Source organism: Rhinichthys klamathensis, unplaced genomic scaffold (assembly GCF_029890125.1).
Source record: "Rhinichthys klamathensis goyatoka isolate OS25496 unplaced genomic scaffold, OSU_Roscu_1.1 h1tg000706l_1, whole genome shotgun sequence".
Classification (NCBI taxonomy): domain Eukaryota; kingdom Metazoa; phylum Chordata; class Actinopteri; order Cypriniformes; family Leuciscidae; genus Rhinichthys; species Rhinichthys klamathensis.
The window spans coordinates 194,672-222,040 of NW_026607126.1; the positions used below are offsets into that span (position 1 = coordinate 194,672).

The 27,369-nt window shown below is 37.1% G+C and overlaps 1 protein-coding gene across 1 annotated transcript in view; it reads left to right on the forward strand.

Moving 5' to 3' along the window:
* The window catches only part of LOC130076892 (cadherin-18), a 115,318-nt gene that overhangs the window by 74,390 nt on the left and 13,559 nt on the right, over positions 1–27,369 (forward strand). The window contains exons 5-10 of the mRNA XM_056242189.1: positions 199–366; positions 2,358–2,545; positions 4,231–4,484; positions 9,153–9,289; positions 14,655–14,776; positions 17,408–17,525. Coding sequence (XP_056098164.1) covers positions 199–366; positions 2,358–2,545; positions 4,231–4,484; positions 9,153–9,289; positions 14,655–14,776; positions 17,408–17,525 — 987 coding nt within the window. The remainder of the gene's footprint in view (positions 1–198; positions 367–2,357; positions 2,546–4,230; positions 4,485–9,152; positions 9,290–14,654; positions 14,777–17,407; positions 17,526–27,369) is intronic.

Here is a 27,369-nt window from a genome sequence, read left to right on the forward strand (position 1 = left end):
CTGAAACATTTTTACCAAAAATGAACGCTGTGTGAGATGATCATCTGTGTAAGTGAGAATGCAATCAAGTTTAGAAATTAAACACACATTTAAGGAAAAGAATTCTGTGAAAATTTGCTTTTGGCTTAACACTTATTAACCCTTGCATTTATACTATTTATGTGTGTAAGCCGCCATATGTTTGTGTACATTTTGCAGGTATCATCAGAACAGCCTTGGCAGAAATGGATCGAGAGGCAAGAGAACATTACTCAGTGGTGATTCAAGCCAAAGACATGGCAGGGCAGGTTGGAGGGCTGTCGGGCTCCACCACGGTCAACATCACGCTAACTGACATCAACGACAACCCACCAAAGTTCCCTCAGAGTGAGTAATGTTAGCCACTGTGAAAACCAAATACAGTGGCAACATATTGCTGTAGAAGGACATCAGTAGATTTTGGTTCAAAGACCTAGTGAGCAACCTATGGGGCAGTATTATAAGACTCTTCACAGAGCGCTGGTCATATAATGCACAGCATTGCTGCCTAAACTATCAGATGACTCATATACAGCATTCCAAATCTGTCACTTATGGGTTTCTATAGAGTGCAGGTTAGGGTCTAACTGCCCACACTTCCAAAGGCTTTGGTTCTTGAAGTATTTTTTTTTTCATTCATTTCTCCCATAGGGATATAAAAAAAATATGTGTTAAAGCGTTATAAGCCATGAGCCAAGTCAATCAGCTACACGAGGTGGATCATAACATTACAAACTTTGATCTAAAGCAAAAAAGTATTTGAAAATCAGACAAAAAGACAAATGTACAAGACTGTACAGAAAGGACTGTGTATTTAATGTACTTAAATCACATGAAGGTTTATTATAATTTTATATAGTATAATATTATTTCAATATTGTTTATTGAAAAATGTGTATATATATTCAAATATTTAAGTATTTTGAGAGCGTAGGAAGACCGACTCTATTGTGTAATTTGGGGTGCTTCATGTGAGTGAGCGGAGCTAACAAGATCTTTTGGTATGTTTTGCTTGTTTCAACACTGATTGGTGGAACTTTCTGTACAGCATCATGGGTAATAGTTTTTCACCACAAATCCTGCTGTTAAACACGATTATTTTAATACTAAGTTAAAATAATGCAGGGGCTAACGGCTTCAACAGAAGCAAATGCGATCGATTAACTGCCTCATAGCTCACAGTAAGGCTGTCTTTAAAAGTTTATAAATTATCATTAAAAATATATTTCTATATCCGGAACCCGACTGTTGCACTCTATGTGACTTAAGATGCAACCTTTCAAATCTGTAGGCAACTGACTAGCTTTTGGAACAGAGCTGTTGCTGAATTTTCGCTCCTGAACACTTCATCCGGACTGAAGTCTCTTAAACAAATATGTGAGACATTGAAGGACTTCTTGATTATTATGCTTTAGATCTTGTCAAAAGAAGTGATACAGCTTGACCTGGATTTTCTCAGATTCTTCATCTTCTAGAAATATCCTCATTACTGTTTAAAGTTTAACCATACAGTAGGCTGTTGTAATGCACTTTTCTCTCTCTCTATCACAGTAGTTTTTTTTTCTCAGACATGCACAAGAAAACTGTTTTCTCATGGGTGTCTTATGGATACTATATAATTAGGTGGAATAGAAGGAAATATACCTAATATACTGTAGATGCAATCTCACTATCAGATGACTCATATAAATTGTGCATTGCAGTGCAATTTTTTATCATTAATTAGCATGAAGAGAATAGAGACAGGGACACTGTGTTTTATTGTGTAAGCATCCAATTATGAGTCTTGGATCTTGAGTTTTTGTTGTCTTATTTTTATCCTCAGAAACACAGCACAACAGCAGGGTTCTGGAAGTAAAAAAAAATACCATTAATTTCCTCCCTAGAAAGAATATGTTTTTAAGGATAATGTATAAACCTTTTAAGACAGACTATGAGTTCCAATATTAAGCTATAGCACAGTATAATATGATTTTGTAGAAGCCAGAAGTCTTTTAAATGAGTCCACCTCATTAAGATCCACCAATCAGAGAAGTTGCTGTTACCATGGATCAAAGTTTGTAATGTTGTGATAGTTTGAAATCCCCAAAATACATCTGGAACTATGGCCGTCGAAAAAGTGAGACATGTCGTTGCATTTAGCTTTTGTAATCAGGTGGTTTGGGAATGTGGCTGTGGTTGTTTATGGGGCATGACAGCGATGTTGAAATACTTCTAGAATAGCTCAATGGGGCTTGTTTGGAGGCATAGTCGGAAAGAGGCATCATGATAGATATGCTTCAAAATAACATGCAGCCAATCGAACAAACCACCATGCGGGCTTTTGTGTGTGTCTGCAGAGAATTACCAGGTGTTTGTCCCAGAGTCGGCACAGGTGGGGAAGCCAGTGGGGAAGATCAAAGCCAACGATGAGGACATCGGAATCAATGCAGAGATCAAATACAGCATCCTGAACCCTGAGGGAGCCGGAATGTTCTCCATCTCCACAGACAAAGACACTAGAGAGGGTGTTATCACGCTGAGAAAGGTATTGCTGTCATTTTCACTGGTGTTTACTCATGACTATTATTGCTCATATTAGGGTTTGAGGGTTTTCTAAACCCTTATTAATAAGCAACTGTATGAACACTTTTGGGCTGGTGGGCTTTTAGAAAATGAACTCTGATAAAATACTTGACTAACATTGTTCACCAGTGAATATAAATGCATCACAGGAGATTTATGTCCAAAAGTAACGAACATTTCCACCGCAGTGTCATTTCTGCAACACCTCAAATTATGTAAAAAGCTTTTTTTGTGGAAGGACATGAACCATATCTAGAGAGTAGAAAATGTAGTTTATATTATCATTGTAGTGAATGTCTCTTTATTTAGACTGCCGAGCCAACAGAGACATGACTAAGAGCTAAAATACAAAAATCTAAGGGAAAAAGTTGCAGTCATGCATGAATCCGCATTAGCAAGTTCGACATTTGAATAACATCCAGATTGCAATATGGTTTTTCACACTTTTCACTTGAGTGTTTGTCTTCAACAAAAGAACGAAAAAGGATGGTATAATTAAACCAGTCAAGATGTTGTCAAAATAGCGCCAAATCTGAAGCTGCAGACACTGAAATTACAAGGATACACTGACAAATATACATCATCTATCCATCCTGACTGGGTCAAGCAGACGTCTGGCAATCTTCATGGCTCAGATGCTCATTAATGGTCTCTTTTCTGTATTCCGAGCTTCTTCAATTCCACACTCAGTCCTGGGGGTCAGGAGAGCTGTGAATCCAGTGAATACTGAGTTTTCCTAAAGCCAATCTTGTAAATAAATGCCTGCCAGATCTGCCCGACGAGACGGGCAGTGAAGGTCGGGCAGGTTTCCTGGCGTTTACAGACGTGACCCCATCTAGAGAGCGATTTAGCTTCTGCGCTCCGGAAGCAGAAAGACTGACCTCAATATAATCTCAGTTCATACCTTTTTGGAGTACTTGAAACTGCTAGAAGGCACCAAGAAAGTGGCTAAAACTGACTGACTGAAAGCAAAATATTGTGTATATCTGTAATCCAGTTCACTTGTAGTTCGGTTCTCTTGGTTCTTTTGGTCCGGACCAAAAAAGAAAATGATACAATTAGACCTTGTTCGGTTAGCGTTCACACTGTCTATTTTTGAGACCAAACTTAATGATACAAAAGAAAAAGAAAGGCTTTTTAGATTTTGCGAAGGAACTTACCATACATCCAAAACAATGCTGTGTGCTGGGCTAAATGCGCTCGCTGTATGTGCGTAGCTACATATGATGGTATATGATGGAGCTGACAACTCGTGAAGATCTTATAAAATGTGTAAAGGATTCAAAACAGCGGTGGGAATCCATCCGTCACACACAAACGAAGATCTGCTGTGAGGAGACGGCATTTCTGACGCCAGTACTGAACTGTGATGGACAACAAAACAAGTATTCTTAAGCATTCTGTCATTTTTGAGGGTCGCATCTGGTGACATCACGTCTTGTCTTTGTTCCGTTTATATTTTAGTCTAACCGCACCAGAGTTCGTTTGAAAGCGGACCGAGACCCATCTTTCTCACTTCACCTGTTTGGTGCGCACCAGGGTTCAGATGGCAGCGTTCACACTTATTTAAATGAACCCGTTGTGAACACATTTAAAACACACATTTAAATGTGAACACACCCTAAGTTTCCTGTTTTCTCTTCTCAGCAACTGAATTATGAAAAGAAGAAGCAGTACAGCCTTCACATCGCTGCAGAGAACACACACCTGGACCCACGCTTGTCCTATCTGGGCTCATTCAAAGATGATGCCACGCTCAAGATCACAGTCGGAGACGTGGATGAGCCGCCGGTTTTCTCACTGGATTATTACATTTTGGAGGTGTACGAGAACGCAAAGGTTGGAAGTGAAGTGGGAGCCGTCACAGCGAGAGACCCAGACAGCAAAAACAGCCCTGTCAGGTAAGAAGATGTGAAGGGTTAAAATAACACTCCGACCGGTAATACAATTATACGCAGGCCATAATGTCACACATTGATGTATTGTCCTGATGTATAGTCGATTAGACGACTATTGTGATTCATTATTATTAATATAATAATATTTGTATTATTATTTTATTTATATATATATATATATATATATATATATATATATATATATATATATATATAACTACATATTTAGTCAGCCAAATACTAACATTAAATATTCTTATAAATATTAATATTAAGATGGGTATTCTTATTAAATTAATATTATCAAAAAAGTTAGTATATGTGCAATTATTTGCATTTGCAACTATTAGTGCAATGCATAGTAAATCGCCAGCAATATGCTAACAAAACACAAGATTTTAGTAAATCAAATTAATTATAGCATGCTCAAATGCAATGCTATAGCAAAATAATAAATAATAATTTTTTTCTCTCTCTCTCTCTCTCTCTCTCTCTCTCTCTCTCTCTCTCTCTCTCTCTCTCTCTCTCTCTCTCTCTCTCTCTCTCTCTCTCTCTCTCTCTCTCTCTCTCTCTCTCACTCACTCACTCTGTTCTGCCCTCCCATTTCTCACATCTATCTGTAAAGGTCGAATTTAATAGGATGACATTGAGTTGATATGACATACAAAGATCTTTTACCCTCTCCCTCTCTCTCTCTCTCTCTCTCTCTCTTTCTCTTTCTTTTTTTTTTTTTTTTTATGGAGGATAACGCTAATTGGAGCAGTTAAGGCACCCCATGTTAGCATGTTAGTAAAACACTGCTGCCAAAAGCTCAATTACCTCCACACACTTTAATGAAAGAGAGGTGTGCACTGATATCATGCTGCTTGCCTAAAGAAGCCAGTGGAATTCAGTGTTTCTGGTAAACACATTATCAATATATTGTGGCACTATAAATAAAGTGATATATTTCCAGTATTTTTATATTGTGCATTATTTATATTTATTAATTCACATTTTATATATATATATATATATATAATGTATAATAAATAAAATAATAATTAAAATATTTTAACACAATATTCACTCACAATTCTAAAAATATTGTATTGAATATATTCAGATATAGAGTCATCTATTGACAAGGCTGTTTTGAAATGGCACAAAGGCAGTTACTAAAACGTCGATGCTGGCTCTGTGCTTGACTGATCAATGCTATGTAAATATGCAAATAATAATATTAACCCTGGGTTTACAAATGCGTATGAGTAATATGAAAATCTACCTACCTTGGATTAATTACTAAACATAAGCAATTTGAAATATCGTCACGGATGACCAGAAACCTTATACATCCAAAACTGCTTATTTTTTCAGGAAATGGAAATTATTACTGTTTTACAATTAAACACTGTTTAATTAAACAATTGTGACTTTATATATGATCAGACACTTGTGTGTATCATTATATTATTAACATTTTACCAAATCTAAATATATGTTACAAAGTTTTTGACCAGTGAATATCAGACATGTGTTTTCTTTATCATTAGAACGCCACATCTGAGGCAGTAAGTAGTGCATTGCATTACGTTTTCATCAGCTTAAAGGTTATTCAATTTATTGTAGCTATGTAGGTGCTCAGTTTTTCTTTTAGTTTTTTTTTTTATCTAATGTGGCCAAAATCTCATGTTATTAAGGGTGAAGTGCTACGCATAGTACTGACTATGACTTCGACGACAAATGTTAGATAAGACACTCTTCTCTGCTCCTCGAATACATAAAACGTCAGCCTTTATATATATATATATATATATAGTGTTTCTGAATAAAGAAAACACTGTACTTATTCAAACAACTAGTTCTTTAATTATCCTTGCATTGCAAACAAGCAGAGATGGTCCAAAATGTGTGAGGATCCAATGGACTTGCAAGGATTAGTCACAAGCTCGTTTTAATACTTTTCATTGGTTTAATATTGGCAAAACCCACAGACAGACGTAAAGGGTGACCAACAGTAATGATTTATGAAAAAAAATAAGAATGCAACATGATAACCTAACGTATAAAGACCAGAAGAATCATATTATGTGTGTAAGAAATTTTAGTAAACAAAATAAATGGAGTATTCTTAATATTAAAGATTGTGCACATCATAGTCTACAGAACATGGAGAAAATAACAATTTGAATGACACGCCAGTGAACAATGGAATGAAAAATAAAATGTCAGAATGCTCCTTTCACCGGCAGTAAAATGCATAAAGTGTAAAATCCTTATTGTTATTTTTCTCTCATGTCTCATGCAGTCAAGGACAGTGCACATTTTCTTGTGGTAATGAGATATGACCTGTATGGTCTATTAGCATCTCTCTCTACTAGTGGGTTGAGGATGTGTGTTTTCAAGCCATCTTTGAATGAACCTTCACAGTCCATGCGTGACGGAGGGGCCATAACTCTCACGGTCACGCAAATGCTGGGATTCTCATTGGTTGATGTGAGTGAGATCGTCGGTTTCACATGAACGGCTTTTACATCAGCATTTATCGCTGTGATAAATAGATAAATAACATACATAAGAGAAAACAAGAGAAAAGTCTCATAAATAATCCCTGATCTCTCTTTTTTTTAGTCTGTGTTGAAGGATAGCACATTTAGTTTTTTTTTCAGTCCATTTATTGCGTTTCTGCTCTTCCGATTTTAATCTGCATTTCCCATAAAAAAAAACAGCATTTCATTCCCGTACAAGAATTTATACTGCAGTATGTACCCATTAGCATAAAAATAAGATGGCATTGAAGAGAATCAGCATTAGCTTTATGGAAAAATAAGCAAGGTCACTGTTATCTCCTTAGTTTTGCTCCTAACCATTATAATGATGCATCTGATCATTATCATATATCTTGTATAGCATTTGTCTCATGAGATGCTGGAGTGAAAATGGTTTTTAAAGGCATATTCTTCACAATGGACACCCTGGTATTGAATTAACAGAGATTTTGGGATGAGGTTTCGTGTTTTGCAGAGACATCTTTGTGTTTCAAATATTTCTTCCAAGTTAACATGATAAAAGCTAAACAGAAATATTTTTTAGAGCACTTAAGCATGTCTTTTTTTCGGCAAGCAAAGGAATGTTGTGTGGCCAAGTCAAGTCGAAGCACCTTCTTTTAAATAGCACTTTTAACAATATCAATTGTTTCAAAGCAGCTTTACAGTGATAATGGGAAAGTACAGTAACAGAGATTGTTTTGGCTTTACAGCAGCTCTAGAAATAAAGTTATTGTCCAGCTAAAGTTACAGTTTTGATTGATTGATTCACTTCCGTTGCAAAGATCATTAGTTATTATTACCTTAACTTTAGGCCTGGTGGCTCGAGAACGCAAACCCTGAAATAGATTCCAAGGTGCAAGCCTTGAAAATTTTTGAAAAAAAAGGTTATCTCAGTCTGCGCAAACCCACGAAAATGCAAACGGTGTGCACATGCGCATCACGCGTTTAGTCTATAGGTATGCGCTTTGAATATAAATGTGCGCAGACGTGTAGTCCTTCTTTACAAACCAACCCTCAACAAACTACTTGTCTGGCGCGGGCGCATGTAACTTCGACCCGTGACCCTAAAACCGATGTATGTACCGAACAGTGACTTCTGTGTACCGTTACACCCCTATTATATATTATATTTTATTATATAAAAGCAGAAGCAAAGTAAAAAACGAACTATCCTGAACCAAAACTAGAATTATAAGCTTACATAAAATGTTAACACTAATTTTCGGCTGCCTTGCACACTCTGGTATTTTCCTCAGGAAATGCAAATGTGGTTTAATTTCACATTCATACTTGGAAAGAGATTCTGACAGTCTTTTGAGAGTCTCTACCAAGCATGTCACTTGAGGATTTGTTAATTATGTCCAACTAATGCTTCTTCTCACATATTTTCTCCTCTAGTTTTTTTTTTTCTTCTTCTTCCTTTTATAATTTAGGTTCTGCCAGGTCTGTTGTTATCTAAATAGCTCTTATTCACTGTGTCATTTTAACTGGAATATTGAAACACATTTCCGTATATACCTAAAACCACTCATAAATCTCACTGAAAAGGACCTGTTTGGTGTCTACCAGGGTGATCGATCATTTAGAGAAATCATATGAACAAAATGAGATTTTTAAGACAATATTAATGCTCAATACAATGCCCATTTTGTCCGACAAACCTAATGTAAGCTAATTTAATTAGAAACTGTGAAAAGAACTCTTGTATTTAGTGCATTATTCTTTTGAATTAATGAACCTCTTACAATGTTCCATCTTTACCTTTCAGCTTTCCATGAAGTCACTGTGTTTTTTCACATTATATATTCCACTCTGTATTTCTACAGTGATCTGTCATAGAGCTGGGTGGCATGATGGATAATTACTCTGAAATAAGCTTTTGTTCAGTAAAATATAAAATAATTATTATATAAATTACTAAAATGGCTCTTTAGGCCGAGCTTTGTCGAGTATTCCTGCCGTAAGTCATGCCACATGTGAAATTGTCAGGGTTTCACGACCAAGCCATGTACAGCAATACTATCTCTCTTATAATCATGCATATCCCAGCTGTTTTTGCTATTAATGCCACAGCTATGATGAGGAGGGGTGAAAGACGGAAAGGCTCATGCAGTATTCATGCTCTCTCTTCTATATTTAGGTATTTCATCGATCGCAGAGAAGACAAAGAGGTGTATTTCGATATTGAATCCATCAGTGGAGTCATTAGAACGACTCAGCTCCTGGACCAGGAGGACACGCCCTGGCACAACATCACTGTCATGGCAACAGAGGAAGGTGGGTACCACCAGACGCCACGCTGGTGTAACTTCGTCACTTTAATAACTTGCAAATTAGTTTTCCAAGACAAGTCTCTGCAATAAGCGCCTCGTGCACCCATGAGAAACGCACTGCCGTTTAAAAATCGCTCGCCCGCTCGCTGCTGTGAAATCAACTCTGCAAGTCTGTTAATAATCAAAGATCACACCTCTAACCACTTAAGGAATTGTTTGCTCAGAAATGAAAGTTATTTACTCAACCTCATGTTGTTCCAAACCCGTATGAGTTTCTTTTTTTCCGAGAAAGGAGAAAACTAAAGACTGCTGGTTGTTGGTTCTCTCCATGCAATTAAAATGAATGAGGCCCAAAGCTTTCAAGCTTCAAAACAGAAGCAGAAACACTGTAGAAGATCATTAAAAGGGAGTCCATGCGGCTTATGCACTATATTCTCTACATGTGAGATGTTGTACTCATAAACTTCCCTTCCAGAGCTGTTAACCAGCTGTGACCAGATCATTGATTCAGTTGAATTTGAGAACCAGTTCAGTCTGATTTATAATTGAATCTTTCAGATTTAGTTTTTTTGTTCCAGAAGTTCTGAATCAATAGAAGGATTCATTCAGAGATTTTGAACTCGTTAACATGTTAAGGAGTATAAATGTCAAGATTTTCCTTCCACATAGCTTGTCTAATGCTTTCGTAAGACTTACCGTATAGATCACTGATTCTATTATGATGCTTTTATGCCCTTTTTGATGCTTTGTAAAAAAAAAAAACTATCCCTTTAAAAAAGCCACTCATGCAAGAGATCAAAAACAAGCAAAGATTGTAATATTTACAATCCGAAGAGGGACCTTATTTGGAGTGTATAATCTCTGAGATGATTAAAATCACTGGAAGTAATATAAATGGAGTCCCGTGACTCTTCTGCTGTAGATTTTATCACAGTAATTACCCTTACACCCTGCACGAATGACACACATTCAGTCTTCTATATGATAATGATATTCCAGCATGTGAATGAAAAATGAGATCACTTTAATATATTGGTTATTTTCCCTAGACAGTGATGAGATCAAATGGAGACTTTTACATAAGTCCGCTGCTCAGAGATGAACATTTTTCTCCACTAGAGCCTCAGAAAAGAGCTTAACTATGACTCAAACTGTGCTCAGATTTGTTCATCAACATTTCTCATTCACTTATACATTTGGCAGAGACACTTTTATCCAAAGCGATTTAAAGTGCACTCAAGGTACATATTTTATGACTGCATTATCTGAGCTATCCTATGGAACTCTATATTCTTGCTGTTTGTGAACAATTTTTCTTTTTATTTACCTCAAGGAATTATTATTTATTTATTTTTTACCCGTGGCAAATCTTCTGAGCTATGAAAGTGCAATAAAATATTAATCTAAGGGTGTGTTCTCACTTGGCATGTTTGGTTTGATTAAAAGAAACTCTGGTGCGATTGCTCTGTTAGTGCAGTTCATTTGAATAAGTGTGAACGCTGCCATCTGAACCCTGGTGACACCAAACACGCGGACTGAGATCGCCTGAAAGATGAGTCCCGATCCGCTTTCAAAAGAACACTGATGCGATTCGAATGAAATATGAACGCAACACGGACCAAAGACATGTAAACAAAACCAAAACGGGACATGATGTCACAAGATGAGACCCATTAAAAAGGACAGAATACTCAAGCTTTACTGTTTTTTCTCATAGTCGTGATGTTGTCCATCACAGTTCAGTACAGGCGTCAGAACCGCGTCTCCTCGCAGCAGATCTGTGTTTGTGTGTGTGTGACGGTGTTTTGACTACTTTGGACATTTTATAAGATCTTCACGAGTTCTCAGCTGGTCGAAATACCAACATATGTCGGCTACACACATAGAACAAGTGCATTTAGCCCAGAACACAGCATTGTTTCGGATATTCCGTAAGTTTCCGTCGCGAAATACACGTAAAAAAAGCTGACCAATCAGGTTGTGAACATATCGTGTCTGTCACGTACTACTCTGAGACAAGAAGGTTAAGGATCCAAATGCAGTTTATTTAAAGGGTTGTCCACAATCGTAATCCAAATCCAGGCAATGGTCATACACAAGCAAACAATCTAAACAATAGCAGTTAAGGGCTGAGGCAAAGAGAGAAATCCGAGGGAACAGGCAGAGAATCAAGAAAACCATGAACACGGGGAAAAAACAGACAGAACGCTCAGAATTGCAGTACAAACACTAAACAAGACTTTGCAGGGAATGACAGAAAGAACCAGGCTTATATAGGGTGAGTAAACAAGATGACACACAGGTGAATGTGATAATGGATGATTAGTCTGAGCAAAGGATTATGGGGAATGGAGTCTGTGGATGTGTGGTATAGTCCGTGGTGGAGTGCCGTCTGATGGTAATCCAAATATGGATTCTCTCTCACTCGAAGATCACTCTCACTCGTGATCTTTACACTGCCTTTAGGTTCGGTGTTAAAATGCCAACGTGAACACTAAGCTGACCAGGACTAAATGTAATTGTTTTGTTTCTTTGGTCCGAACTATAAGTGTGAACACACCCTAAGTAAATACAAAGCAAACATGCCGAAAATTAAGCAAGCAAAATGACACAACACAAAATCAAATTTCTGGTGTAATTTTGATGTGTTTGTGTTGTTGTATGCAATCAAAAATACATTGAAGGGAGTAAAAGTAGTTTTTTTTTTTTTTTTTTTTTTTTTTTTTACTAATGGTGTGTTGTTTGTTGCCCTGGCAATGGCTTGTCGTAAAGGCTTCGTTCTGAGAATTGGTAATTTCTGGTCACGCTGTGGGTGGGAAACTGGGAATTGATGTTAGAGTGCTTGTTAGTGAGTATGACTAGGAGAGGAACTCACTTGGCCTGTACACTTATAAGACGCCTCAGCAATTAGACGCATGTTTATTTCACTTAACAGTAGCGGTGCCTATGACAGAAATCATGCTATTTTATCAGCTACTTTTAGTTGTGGTGCATGAATATTCTGAGTTATAAAACTGATAGATCTGGCTCTTTTTTTGCCAGATTTTAAACAGCCTACGCTCACATAACAATTTGTCTATTGGTTTGGTTCTATAAGTTTCTATAAGAACCAAACCAACCAGCTCTAAGATGAATCACAACATTACAAACATTGATTTGAAGAAAAAACTATTTGAATATAAAAAAAAAAAAAAAGATAAAGGTACAAGACTGTGTAATGTCTATTATATAACATATTTGATATGAGAACAAACTTCTTGTCTCATGAAGCACTGAACAAATCAAAAACAAAGATACAATCTAAAACTGTTGAATTAAAAACAATAGTGCAATGTGGTAAAATAGTTTGAATGTGGAAGTAAATTGACTGGATTACATCATTCACAGTGCTTAATGGGAGGAGTAGGTGGTCACTGCTGTGCTATTTTCTCCTTTTAAACACAATTATTAAAAAAAAAATTATTGAGATCATGAAGTTGAAATCCTACGGCGTACATCTCACGCAAGGTCTCTCTTTTTTAGTATTTATTTCCCTAATGATCAACTCCATACGCCAACATAGTACCTTCCTGAAAATATATAGAGGGAACAACGAGGTGTTATTCATCAGAAAAAAGCCTACCACCACCATTTGATCATTTTCCCTCTTTATAATGAGTAGATATCCTGCACGCAGTAAGTTTAGGTGTCGAAACATGGCACCTCTTCTAGAAAGCATTGTGAAACACATGCATGAAGTCACCTAATAATAAACACTACACACGCCGAGCACAACACCAGCCCAAGAAACTTTAATAGGCTGTTACTCCCTCGCATTCTCTATGAAATGCTTCACACAGCAGCAGTGAGGAGAGAACGCATGCAGATGATGTACAGTATAAAATAACTATTCATATGTAACGAACAAGAGAAAGAGGTGGAGCGTGAGAAAGACTAGAAGAAAGGGAGGGAGAAGCTAAAGATGGGTTGAAATGAATACTGAATTCTATCTATCTATCTATTTGTCTGTCTGTCTATGCACGCTTTGGTAAAAAATACAAAAGTATGTTTAAAAAAAAAAAAACATTATTATTCATTAAAAACTATGATAAGTGAGTCTAAAAGATGCTAAGTAGATTCAAAAGATCCTAACTGAATGTAATTTATCTTGTTAATTACTCAACCTATAATTGTGCAGAATATTTTACATCCTTGCTGTGGACCTGTTTTTAATTTAGGAGCATTATAATGTCTTGTTAATTTAGCATTTTTGCATTTATAGTGTTTTGATTCAAATTAATTAAATCAGTATGGGTCCGACTCACTCTGAGAATTGCTATTAGATGATTTAGCCAATTTGTAAACAAAATTAGCCGAATCCCACCCAGGGATCAAGGGGTGCATGCAAATGTACCTTTCTTTAAGAGATTTCAGTTTAGATATTTGTCTTTTGAGACAGAAGGCTAGGAATTTGCATAACCTGTGTTTGTTAATCAGATATGAATTAGTCATTGCCATTACATATAATTAAATTTTATTCAGCAATACTATATTCTAGTTCGTTAATGTCCACATGGAACCCGGCAGATTTTTAAGTAATTGCAACTACTGTTGTTTATAAAGTTTTACACATCCCCTGATCCTTGTGTGTTTAATTAAATAGCTCGCTAATTTTTAATAATGCTTTCAGCTACTAAGAAGAATTTAGTATTCACAGATCTCCTTAAAATATTTTGACCTTTTTTTTTTATAGTTATTTTAATATAGTTTTCTGCAGATTTCCCATCAAATTCAATGCAAACAATGTGAAAAAAAAGTATTTAGACTGTGTTTGAACCTGCTAATATTGTAAGAACTATCTTTATGAGAAGTCACTCAAAACATAAAAACATTATACATTTTTTATAAAAAAAAAATGAAAATAAACAATTTGCCACACTTTAGATTAGGGTCCAATTCTCACTATTAACTAACTATTAACTATGACTTTTGCCACAATAAACTTTTAATTACTGCTTATTAATAGTTAGGTAGTTGTTAAGTTTAGGTATTGTGTAGGATTAGGAATGCAGAATAAGGCATTGTGTGCTTTATAAGTACTAATAAACAGCCAATACCCTAATAATATGCTGTGAGAATTAGACCCTAAACTAAAGTGTTGCCAAATTTTTATCAAATTTATTTCTTCTGAATTGGAATTATCACATGAAAGATTTGATTTTCATTTGAAATGCACCATGGATGGAATGAATGTATGAATAAAGGGATGGATTGATGATTGAATGTGTTAATGATTTAATGGATAGATGGATCTTCATTAACTCGGATGTTCTTTCACAGAAGCCGATGTATTTAACACATGCTGCTGTAATGTTTCCGTTTGTTTTCAGACAATCCCAGTCTTCAGAGCCACGTGCCCGTTACAGTGCAGGTTCTGGATGTGAACGACAATCCTCCGAAGATCAACACAGAAGATGAGATCATCATCTGTGAAAGCACCAGAGCAGGACAGGCAAGTCCCACAACAGCCGAACTGTTTCTCTTTCTCACTTTCTCTCTGACATCATTTCTTTTCAGTGGCGGCCCAGTCCACAAAAATGCATTCGAAATGAACGTAGCAGTTAAAGCAATTAAACTAACTGTTGTTTTAATCAGATTATTTACTAATGAGCATAATTTATATGCATGTAATGCACAAATATGCATTTTGTATTTGTTTGTGCAGTGATTCAAAATGCTAGCAGTTACTGTACTGACAAATGTTAAGTTGGTCATCTGAAAGATTATATTATGGGTCTGATCAATATGGATTTACATTATCAGCCTGCCCAGAAAACTCCCTTAAGGACCGCCACAGTCCCCTGCCATGAATGGTGTGGAAAAGAGAGAAAGCGTGAATATTTAGAGGGGCTGAAATAGAAAAATGGAAGGGGGTTATAGGAATGCTAATCATCTCTCAATGAGAATAAAAATCTGATCAACAAAGCGTGACAGCTCTGACTCACTAAAGCACTCCTATTTTCCTACCCACACTTTTCCATTTAATTTTGAAATGCTGTTTTTCACCAGTGGCCCAAAGTAAGAGAGGGATGAGAGTGAGAGAAAATAAAGGACAGATGAGGTCAAGCCCATTTTAATATCCCCTGTGTTCCCAACATAAAACAGCACATTTAGTTCCTAAAATGATCCACACTACATTACGGGAGTACACACATTAAAGTGCTTCTGTGCGCTTTTCATGTGTTTTAAAAGTGTAATGTGTTCTTTCTGCACCACTAGCATCACCAAACTGACTTTACCAACATAAAGATTATCGCAAACTCCTCCCCCATCTGCCATTGGTTGTAAAAGTAGATCGCCCCACCCCCAAACTCACATCATTGGTTGAGACGGTGTTGCTGAGTAGAACAGGGAAATGTTTTAAACAGCACCAGTTTAGATTTTTTGACAAAATCAACATACAGATGGTTTACTTACAGTTGTCTGCATATATGCCTGGATAGGAGGAAGTATTTTAACCATACTTAATACACTCCAAAAAAAAGTTCTTTGGCTGAACATGTAGATAATAGAACCCCAGAAAGTAATGCTTCTGGTTTTGTCCTGTGTTTTACACAACACACTAAATATAGCTTTTTGCTACACATACTGGTTTCATCCAAAGCACTACCATGGTGGTTACTTTATTATCAAAGCAATTTTAATTTTTGTTAGCAGGTCAACGTCCCAGCACAAACTCAACACTTCACCACAACTGTAACCCACAAAACCACTAACAGAACAGAAACTTCTAAAACCCGACAAAATAGAACATTAAACATTAACAAGTCTCTCCATTTTCTCATCTTGCTAAAATAATACATAAAATAGCACTTTATTTCAACATTTGCTCTCCCAATTCAACCCTTTTGCAAAGCATGATGGGAAGTGAAAGTCCTGTTTGATTGGGTTACTTGATTGAAACGTTATTTCAAAATGAAAACATCAAGTCAACGAATAACTGTTTCAAGTCAATTTAACATGAAGCAATCACATTTACCGGTAAACCTGAAACCTGATACAGTGGTGTTAAATAGAAATGAATTGTTTAAATAAAGTGAAACAGTTTTCTGAGTGAACTTTGCAAGTTTCATTTGATAGAGAGGAGAAATTAGGACTTGAGAAATTGCTGCAGGTTTCCTCAGGTTTCAAAGCAGAAGTGTTTGTATTCTTCAATGTCACATGATCATCCAGATATCATTCTAATATACTGATTGGTGCTCAATTATTATCAGTTATTATTTGTGTCTAATTATTAATAATGGTTATTAGTGTTCCACCAACATATTAAGCAGCACAACTGTTTTCAGCAATGATAACAAGAACTCCAAATCAAAATATTAGAATGATTTCTGAAGGATCATTTATATAATAGTGAAACAAATGACAATGACAACCAATGGTGTGGATTTAGTGCGGGACTACCTGGTTTGGGAAACCTTTTTGTCTCACTTTTTTTTTTTAAATAATAACAACATACTGACATTGATAGAAAAACAAAATTATTCTAAAAACATTTACAGTAATTTACTGCATTCACTTTACAAATTTCATTGTGAAGTTGTTCTTTTATCTGCTTTCACACCAGCGAGAAGTGATCCAATTAAGGTCTCCTTCGGTCTGAACCTCTTCAGTTGGAAGGTTTTGCTCTTTGCAGGGAGTACGGCAGAGGGATGTGCAACTCATAATGGACCACACTCAAGGAATCAAACGCCTATTGGGTTGCCAGGACAACTCAGACCAACAAAACTGCTGGTTCTGATGCACAAAGCACTCACCTTCCTGGAGCTGCTGAGATGCCAGCAGAGATTTCAAAAGCATTGAGTTCACTCTGAGATCAGAGAAAGAGAATGAGAAAAATAGAATGAGTGAAGCAGAACTATAAGCTGAGCTTCTGAACCCTGCTGAATTAGACTTCTGCTTCCCGCATGTGATACTGGTGGAATCTATACATGCAATTTAGGCATCTTAACTAGCAAGACCACCTTCAACAGAGAGACCAAAGAAAGCTAAAGATAAGCTAAGAGAGCTCACGAACCATCCCAGATGAGCATGAAAGTGTTTCTCACCGATGTCTTTCCTGATTTTGTTCTGTTGACGGCAGGTCATTCAGACGATCACTGCTGTGGATAAAGATGATTTTGCCAATGGAAAAGGATTTTCCTTCTCTTTTCCTGGAGGAGTTCCTGCCAACCCCAACTTTACAATTAAAGACAATGAAGGTATGCAAAAAAAAAAAATATATATATATATGTATTATTATTTATTTATTCTGGGTACATTTTAAGTGTATGTGCATGGGTTGCCTCTTTCACAGTCATGGAAACCTAGAAATGGCAGGATATTATGCATGTATAAAAATAATTTTTTTAGTTGTCTAAAATATTTCATCAGCAAGTTGCTCTTTTTGAGTGTAGTCTCTATAAAAATGATATTTAAAAATCCTTGTCTAGTAATAACAAACAACTGGAAAAGTCATTGAAATTCATTAGTCAAAATATGTGGGAATCCTAATGGGTTTGTGTTGATGTGTGCGGTCTAATAATCTTTTCCATTACGGCAAAAGGCACACAATAGCTTTCAGAAGATGTTTACTATACATGCCATTTTCATACAAGCTAAACATATAAATTCACATATCCTTGCTTATTAAAAAATGTAAACAGCTTTAAATGTTTATATTGGTCTTAAGCTTCCATAGCTTTCAAGGTGGAAATGACTGCAGAATTCTTCTGATATGATCGATGAAGTTCCCGGCTGATGTTGACCAGCATTTAGGTTCTAATTAAGTGTTGAGCTTAGCAAGCTTAAGAGAGACGATTGATGACAGTTTAGATGCAGATGGAAGTAAAATCTCTTGTGCATGATTAATAGCTGCTGAGAAGTTAAATCAATGAGCTGTAAAGGCATTTCTCTCAATAATCAATATCACCATAACACCAAAGTTATGTATTGCTCTTGCTCTGTTTGTTCTGTGTATGTTTTGGATATCTGTAAGATCATCTTTGATCACCAAAATGACATATTTAAATGTTTTTGTTTTTTTTTTTGTGATTTTTTTTTGTGTGTGTGTCATGCCTTAAAATAGCTTGAATGTTACTCTACACCCTTGCTTCATTTAGAATACGCAAATTAGCCCCGCCTCCACACAATCACACAACCTGATCCACTGTGTCAACTTTACACGGTAAAAAATTATTGTTGATTTTGCTTAAAAAAAAGTAAGCAACCTGGGAGTTAATACAATGAAAGAGATTGGTTTAATCAACAGAAACTCAAAATATTATGTTATCTGAACCACATGAATTATCTAAGTTGATTTGACAAAAGAAAAATGTTTGTGATAACATAATTCACTCGCTATATTGCTAAATGTACCCGATTTTTCATATCAAAAGAAAAATACACCGGGATAACCTTGCTTCTCTTGAGACCCCTGCTTCACAGCATAGGTAATGATATGCTAAAGCCCGCCCGCACATTGACGTGATTGGTTACAAGGTAGTTTGTGACGTAAGAAACAGTGGCGATTTCAAACCGTGTTTTTGGTTCACTGCCGTTTTAAAAAGAAAACACTCAGCAATGGTGCTGACTTATGAATTTACACATGGTTTGTCTTAAAGCATATTAAATACACCACATATAAACAACATTAAAAGCTTGATTTTCACCACGGGGGGACTTTAACAAACCAACGTTGGTTTGCTGGTTTAAGCTGGTCTCCCAATCTGACCTATAAAAAAAAAAAGTACCCTAAACCAGCCAACAGGTCAGATAAGACCAGAAAATGTAGTTTATTTTTAGTTTATTTTTTTAACGTTGGTGTCGTTTAGACCCTCCATGAAGTAATATCACTTCTTGTCTGTGGTGCATTCGGTGAACTTTGGGTAAAGTGACTGGTGAAGTTTTTGCACTCTTCCAGCCCAATCCCCCTCCCCCTCCATTTCCAATACACAGCTCAAGCGTGGTTGGCACGGTTTATTCCCCTCATCACTGTCCCTCGCTGTCAGAAGCTGTAGTATTCCTTTGGAGGGATTACGGGTCTAACCTCCCACACTAGTGTAGTCCCTGTTGCTGTCGAATGAATTGCCAGCTCCCTAAACTCCTGAACCGACGGCCTTAATGCAATACTCAACACTGATGCTCCAGGCTGGAGGTTACCATGGAGACCACTCTTATCCGAGTGCTGCTCTCGGGTCCAAATCTGGACCAGTAGGGGTTTGTGAAAAAAGAATGGGGAAAAGAGTATTTGGTGTTGGTTTTGGAAGGATACCTGATCAAGTTTTTTTTTAATTTCATATTTATTTTAATTAGGGTTGTTAAGTTTAAGGTTAGGGTTAACAATTTAGTTCATGAGAGCAGGAAAAAAAATTCATTCCTGAGTTTTAAACAACTAGACAGTGCAGTTGGAGGAAAAATACACAATGTATGTGTTTTAAAGGGGTCATATAATGGTGCATGCACTTTTACAAGTTGATTGTACTGAAATGTGTGTTGGCAGTGTCTGTACACAACCATCATATAATGATAAAAATCCATCCAGTGGTTTTGTTTTAATCTCCTTATATGTTTTCCCCTGCCTCAAATCGAGCCGTTCGACCGTGTGACGTCACACGCTCGGAAGCCCCTCCCACGATTGTTGATTGACAGGAGCGTCTCAACACAGACCCGCCCTCGCGGGTGAGATCAGCTCCATGAGAGAGCTGTCAATCATAGTCTGCGCGGACCGGCGCGGTCATTGTTGATATGCTGGAGCACTGTCTATGAGCAGAATGGCGTCTAAGCGATTGTGGTGTTCTGTTCTTGGGTGTAATAACGAACACAGCAGTCATTTTAATGTTCCTAAATCCGAAGCGCTGAAGACACAGTGGCTGAGTTTGTTTTCGAAGGGAATATTCCCCACGAGCAACGTCAATGCTTTCATGTTTGCGCGAATCATTTCTCACCAGACTGCTTTATAGACGAGGATCAGTATAAAACTGGATTTGCTAAGAAGCTGCTCATGAAAAATGGATCGGTAGCTGCTACGAGATATTCGTGTTCCTGCTGAATCTCCAGAAGAATGGAAGTGAGTGTAACGTTTTATTAAACTTTATATTAATATATTAATCTTTGCAAATCGCTAGCTGCACGCTTCACAATGAATGCGTCTAAGGTTTACACTTAGGGTACATTACGGCATGTTTTCTATGTATGACGTTCTCAATATAATTCATAATCCCACGTTTATACTGAACAACGCGTTATGGTTATTGTGTTATTGTGTTACAAACGGTGTACGCCAGAGCCGGCTCTGGTGTACGCATAGAACAGAGGGGCGGAGTCAGCAAAGCTCATGATCATTTAAAGTCATATGCAATGAAACGACGTGCTGAAAACAGAGCTGTTTTTGACCAGGTAAAATAAGTGTTTTCTTACAATACTAATGAGAATTTTTAATTAAAGTATATTACAAACTTTTAATTTAGACCCTAAAGAATCATATTAGCTTGTACAAAAATGGCATTATATGACCCCTTTAAGTTGTGCTTTTTAAAGCTGAACGTATTTAAACTTGACACAGTTTTTTGGCGTAAGTAGCTGAAAATCAAAGAGAAGTGATGCAGCAGTGGGCAGTTGCATGCCGAAGTAATATCTTTGTTAATTTCAATAACTCTAGCTGACCTGTCAAAATAATATATTCAATCAGGGGTTTTTCTGAGCAAAAATTTACATACACAATCAGTTATGAATCATTTGATTCATTTAATCAGCATATTATCTAATTCATTAGATTTTTTTTATTGATTGACACCCATAATTTTTATCTACATGAACTATTGAGAACAGATGGACCGAGAATGGATGTTTTAGGGGTAGTAAGTGATAAAGAAATGCCATTTTAAAAAATAAAGAAGTTAAAATGTTACGTTTGTGATGGACAACAGTAAAGTTGTCCATGTCTCAAGAACAGATGGTGAAAACAGAAGAGAGGCAGATCAATGTGATAATGCAAGAAAGATTGACTTGGATAATATTAGAGATGAGCCGGCAATAAATCAATATCACCCACAATTTCGGTTTTTCGTTTTATTTTGGCTGATCTCTATTACGTATTACAAACAAACTGCATTGAAGTAATTTCCCAAATTTCATTTGTGTGGAAATATTATAAAGTCTGTAAACAGGACGTTAACACAGGCCAGAGATGGAACACGCTGAAGAAGGACGCAAAGAGGAGAGGAGGCGTGCTAGCAGATACTGAAACAAGCTCAACAAGCTCACTGTTCGCAATGCTCGAAATATTGGAAGAAAAATATCAATTTTGAATTGGGGGTGAGGGGTTATAACTGACTGTCTTCAGAAAAGTTTTGATGCTATTTTCTTTTCCTCTTACCTCTGTATAATGCCTATTAAAGTAGGGTTTATAAGCGCTTACAGCGGTAACCAAGAAATCGCTATATTGCTGCTGTTCCATAAGCGCCACCTACTGTCAGAGAGTGAAAGTGCATTTTCATTCAGACCTTCTGCTGTTTTTGTTTTGTGCAGATGTTTTATGTAGCATCATTTCACAAATCTAAAGTCATACCATTCTTTTTTTGCTTTAAATCTTGAAATTATACCATCTTACGGAGCCCCCCTAGTCCCACTTTGTCAAAAAAATGTATTATAACTATCTTGTGGCCTCAAGATAAGTAACTCGTGGCCTCAAGATAGTATCTCGTGGCCTCAAAATAGTAACTCGTGGCCACAAGAGGTCACGAGATAGTATCTTGAAGCCACGAGTTACTATCTTGAGGCCACGAGATACTATCTTGAGGCCACGAGATACTATCTTGAGGCCACGAGTTACTTATCTTAGTTATAATAAATTTTTTTGACAAAGTGGGACTAGGGGGGCTCCGTACCATCTAACTTAAATCAAAAACAAATGCTCTTACATGTGTGTAGCATCTTTGTTTGGATCGTGATTAAAATGCAGTGGTTGCCTATATTTTCAAATGGCTAGAGATTTTTTTAAGGCCAGTTTTGTTATAGAGCAAATAGACAACAAATACATTTGCTTAAACAAAGGGGGTGGGGGGGATCGGTATCAGAATTGGCCAATTTGCTTGTAAAAAAAATTTGCAAAATCATGATCGTTGCATCCCTAGATATAGTATAGCGAGTTCCACTTCTTTCCTATCAAGCCGACTGCAGTTTGGAGTTTACTTCATTTATCCAAGTGGTACTCACTCTTCTCATACAGTTTTTCGCTGTTTAATCTCTCTCCACTGGGACACTCCACTGTTTACCGGTCCAAGAATTATCAGCTCTTGCCACGGGTGGTCGATGTCGACGTGCGCTGCTCTTATTGTGTCTGTAGAAAGACTGCGAGTAAGTGAAGCCCCCTTGTCTTCAAAGACCCAAAGTGCTTCAAATTTAACAATAATACCAATTTTCCATCTTTAGAAGTGCTGCAAAAGAGCAAATGGATCTTTATGAAGGCACTTAGATACTCTGTATGTATCTAAATGGCTGTTTAGTGGTGAAAAGTAAACACATTTTAACATACTGACTGACTTTTTTCCACTTTTGACTTTTTAAGATGTTCAATGGAATTACCCGAGTGCTGCAAAATAAATATAATTTTCTTCCATCTGTATTTCTGGATTTATCGGTGCAAATTTATTTGGTAGGCACTAGGCAGTGAAAGGGAGGCTAAATGGACTAAATTATTGTCAGTTCACGGTTTGCTTTATGAACGCAGTCTCTGTGTGAATAACAATGTAAGATGGAGGGCCCCAGAGTGCAAAGAGGGGCCCTCGCACGGATATTCAGTTTGATTACGTTCTCTTGTCAATTACGCTTTGTAGTGGGAGCTGGTAATTAGAAAGGTATTATTCATGAGTGAGCTTACAAATGGCATGGTCAAAAACATGCTGAAGGCACGCACACATGAAATCTTAGCTTCGATTGCATGCTAATCAGTTTAGCCCTTGCACAAATATACACTCAAACACCATCTTAAAGGAACAGCTCACCCAAAAATAAAATAAACAATCTTTTTAATAAATATATATTTGCATAATATTTTTTATTGTATTGTTTGCAAAGTACATATATCATTTGTGGGTGAACTAGTCCTTATATCTCTAACAAAAATCCCAGATATAATTTTTACACTTTTTTTTTTCTCCACACCTCATTATTTCTCACTCTCTTGCGAGTACACCCATCCGCTTTCAATAAATTGTTAGTTATTTCTCTGTTTCTCTCACACTCTGTCTATCCTGCCTGTTTTCCATCTGTCTCTGAAAGACTCTCATCCTATTTCCATCGGCTTAATACACCGTATCTTTAGGCCTTTATAGAGACGTGCTTCTCTATAGTGTTTAACACTACCTTGTTTTAATATGCAGCCAGCGTCTGAGAAGGCTGTTCTTTTATTTGGTGTCAGTCCGTTGGTGGGCGTCTGATCGACTGTAAACCAAAGATCGACTGTAAACCAAAAAGTAACAGGAGAAATGAGTCATTTCCCAGTAATTATGATCATTATTAGGATGGTGAACATAAGGCCATTTCCGAACTGCATGATGGGAATGCAATACAGTCTGAAGATAACATTGAGTTATGAGTGACCAGATGACCATGATAAAAGATGTATTTTCAATATAATGAAAGTGAAGACGACTAGTTGTGGTCTGTGGACTCGTATGATAGCTTTTTGTGAGAAACAGTCAGAAATTTAAGCAATTATTCTCTTCTAATCTCAACATCTCGCGTAGTTGCTCTTGATGCTTTCGTAAGAGCTCATGAGAGATTAGTGCTGCACGATTAATCATATCGTAATCGCGATGTCAAGCCTATGCGATTATATGACGCAAAATACTGCGATTTTATATGAAATAAACAAATTAGGGCTGTTAACGCAGCATCTGTTATTGTTTGTCATCCTTTGGCTAGTGTTACATGATCCCGCTCTTATTCATGCGAATGCTTTAAACAATTCAGCGAGACAAGTCAAAAGAGAGCGCGCTGGCTGTTGTCCTGACTGAAAGACGCGCGCCAGTTTCATGCGCATGCACAGACCGCGCGCCAGAATTCAGTTCTCTTTCCGCTTGAAGTGAACGAACAATAACACACACAATTATGCCAAAATATCATTTGTCGAGTGTCTTCATAATCATAACATAAGAGCAGTCTTATATGGACGTGAAGAGCTGTGAGAGAATAAGGCGCGTGTGAGATCCGCGTCTCTGTCAGCAACTCTTAAAGGGCCAGCATCCAATAATGCTTTCTGTCAGTAAAGTTAATCAAAGACCAAAGGGAACAGAGAAAAACACTCACTGCTCTTGACCAAAGAACTTGTGTAGCTTTAAATAGGATTTTAGTCCATATAATTTATAATTTATGCAGCGCAGACTGTTTGATAACTTTATTCAATTTCTGTATATATGTCCTACCTGTTAGACAGGAAGAGCACAGGTAGCCTAAATATGACATTTATTATGGGTTTATGTGAGGATTGTTTGAAGTTCACTTAAATTAAAATTAAATTAATTTGTATCCAGACATCAATGGCTTATTGATCATTATAGGTGTTATCAATCATTTAGTTGTTGTTGCTAGTTTGAGTTGAGAAATACACATTTCAGAATTATCACTAATCTGTGTGTGCATTTTGCTTTAGCAAGTTGACTCATGAAACCATTTGTTTATTAAATCGCAATTGCATATCGCAATATTGACCTCAATAATCGCAATATGACATTTTCCCCAAATCGTGCAGCCCTATGAGAGATGTAGCATTGTGTGAATAGATCATGAGTAAAGTATTATTTTAAGCTGAATCGTTTCAGTGATTATTTTCACAAAACCGTTCTAAATATTAAGTTATTTGGTAATGTATATTAAAGTCGTTTCACTCATATACTGTCACAAAAGGGAAGAAAACACTATTACAACCTTCGTTTCATGCTTACTTCATGCGGTTTCATGCCAGTTATCTATGAATAACAGAATTAAATTGCTTAGTGTAGTTACTTTCTGTTAATTGTTTGGTTGATGTGTATCAAACTATCTAAAATGAAAAGCGTGACTTTAGTTGAACTACTGTAGATTGAGTAACTGTTTTGTGAAACTACAGTTTTAAAGTATCTTAATCTTTGTGTATAATGACCGTGTTTTTTAGCAGTATGGAAATCAAACTCGAAGAAAAGAGCTTGGGTAATTTCTATGTCTCCTCTCTCTCTTTTTCACACAAATATTGTTTGCCTTAGCTAGATGGCCCTCAGGCAAACAGCGGGATTAATGGTGTGTGTGTATATATATATATACACTCACCGGCCACTTTATTAGGTACCCCATGCTAGTAACGGGTTGGACCCCCTTTTGCCTTCAGAACTGCCTCAATTCTTCGTGGCATAGATTCAACAAGGTGCTGGAAGCATTCCTCAGGGAGTTTGGTCCATATTGACATGATGGCATCACACAGTTGCCGCAGATTTGTCGGCTGCACATCCATGATGCGAATCTCCCGTTCCACCACATCCCAAAGATGCTCTATTGGGTTGAGATCTGGTGACTGTGGAGGCCATTTTAGTACAGTGAACTCATTGTCATGTTCAAGAAACCAATTTGAAATGATTAGAGCTTTGTGACATGGTGGAAGTAGCCATCAGAGGATGGGTACATGGTGGCCATAAAGGGATGGACATGGTCAGAAACAATGCTCAGGTAGGCCGTGGCATTTAAACGATGCCCAATTGGCACTAAGGGGCCTAAAGTGTGCCAGGAAAACATCCCCCACACCATTACACCACCACCACCAGCCTGCACAGTGGTAACAAGGCATGATGGTTCCATGTTCTCATTCTGTTTATGCCAAATTCTGACTCTAACATCTGAATGTCTCAACAGAAATCGAGACTCATCAGACCAGGCAACATTTTTCCAGTCTTCAACTGTTCAATTTTGGTGAGCTCTTGCAAATTGTAGCCTCTTTTTCCTATTTGTAGTGGAGATGAGTGGTACCCGGTGGAGTCTTCTGCTGTTGTAGCCCATCCGCCTCAAGGTTGTGCGTGTTGTGGCTTCACAAATGCTTTGCTGCATACCTCGGTTGTAACGAGTGGTTATTTTAGTCACTGTTGCCCTTCTATCAGCTCGAACCAGTCTGGCCATTCTCCTCTGACCTCTGGCATCAACAAGGCATTTCCGCCCACAGAACTGCCGCTCACTGGATGTTTTTTCTTTTTCGGACCATTCTCTGTAAACCCTAGAGATGGTTGTGCGTGAAAATCCCAGTAGATTAGCAGTTTCTGAAATACTCAGACCAGCCCTTCTGGCACCAACAATCATGCCACGTTCAAAGTCACTCAAATCACCTTTCTTCCCCATACTGATGCTCGGTTTGAACTGCAGGAGATTGTCTTGACCATGTCTACATGCCTAAATGCACTGAGTTGCCGCCATGTGATTGGCTGCTTAGAAATTAAGTGTTAACGAGCAGTTGGACAGGTATACCTAATAAAGTGGCCGGTGAGTGTATATATATTTGTGTGTGAATAAAGAATCAACCTTATTTATATAGAATATATTTATTTATTCATAACAGACACTAAATGAGCAAGAAACATGGCCTAACTTCCAAATGACTTATAATTAGTCTTCCCTTGATCCTTTGGCTGGTGCCAAATCATCACGATGACATTTTCTTTTCCATTTCTAATTTTTTACAGGCAATTAAACCAGCGCTCAGATCTCTAAACGACCCAGTTACTTTAATAGATCAATTGATTTCTGAAGGCATCTTTTTGCACGTTTTCATACAGAAAGACCTTTCTAGTACAGCCCCTCATCAGAGGAGTCGAAAGCTGTTGCTGTCAGGCTGATGATATTTGGGAATTTTAATTAGTCGGAGTGTCACTCAGATATCCTGCCACTTCAGTGAAGGTTGAAGTGTTGTTATGCGACAGAACATGGCTGTTTTCCCAGTGAAAGCTGTTTTTTTTATTGCTTCAAGATTATAATTTTTAGTCCGTTTTTTTTTTTTTCTTTAGTTGTTTAAGGGGAAAGATAAATCAGTGGAGTTTCTGAGTTTAGGGA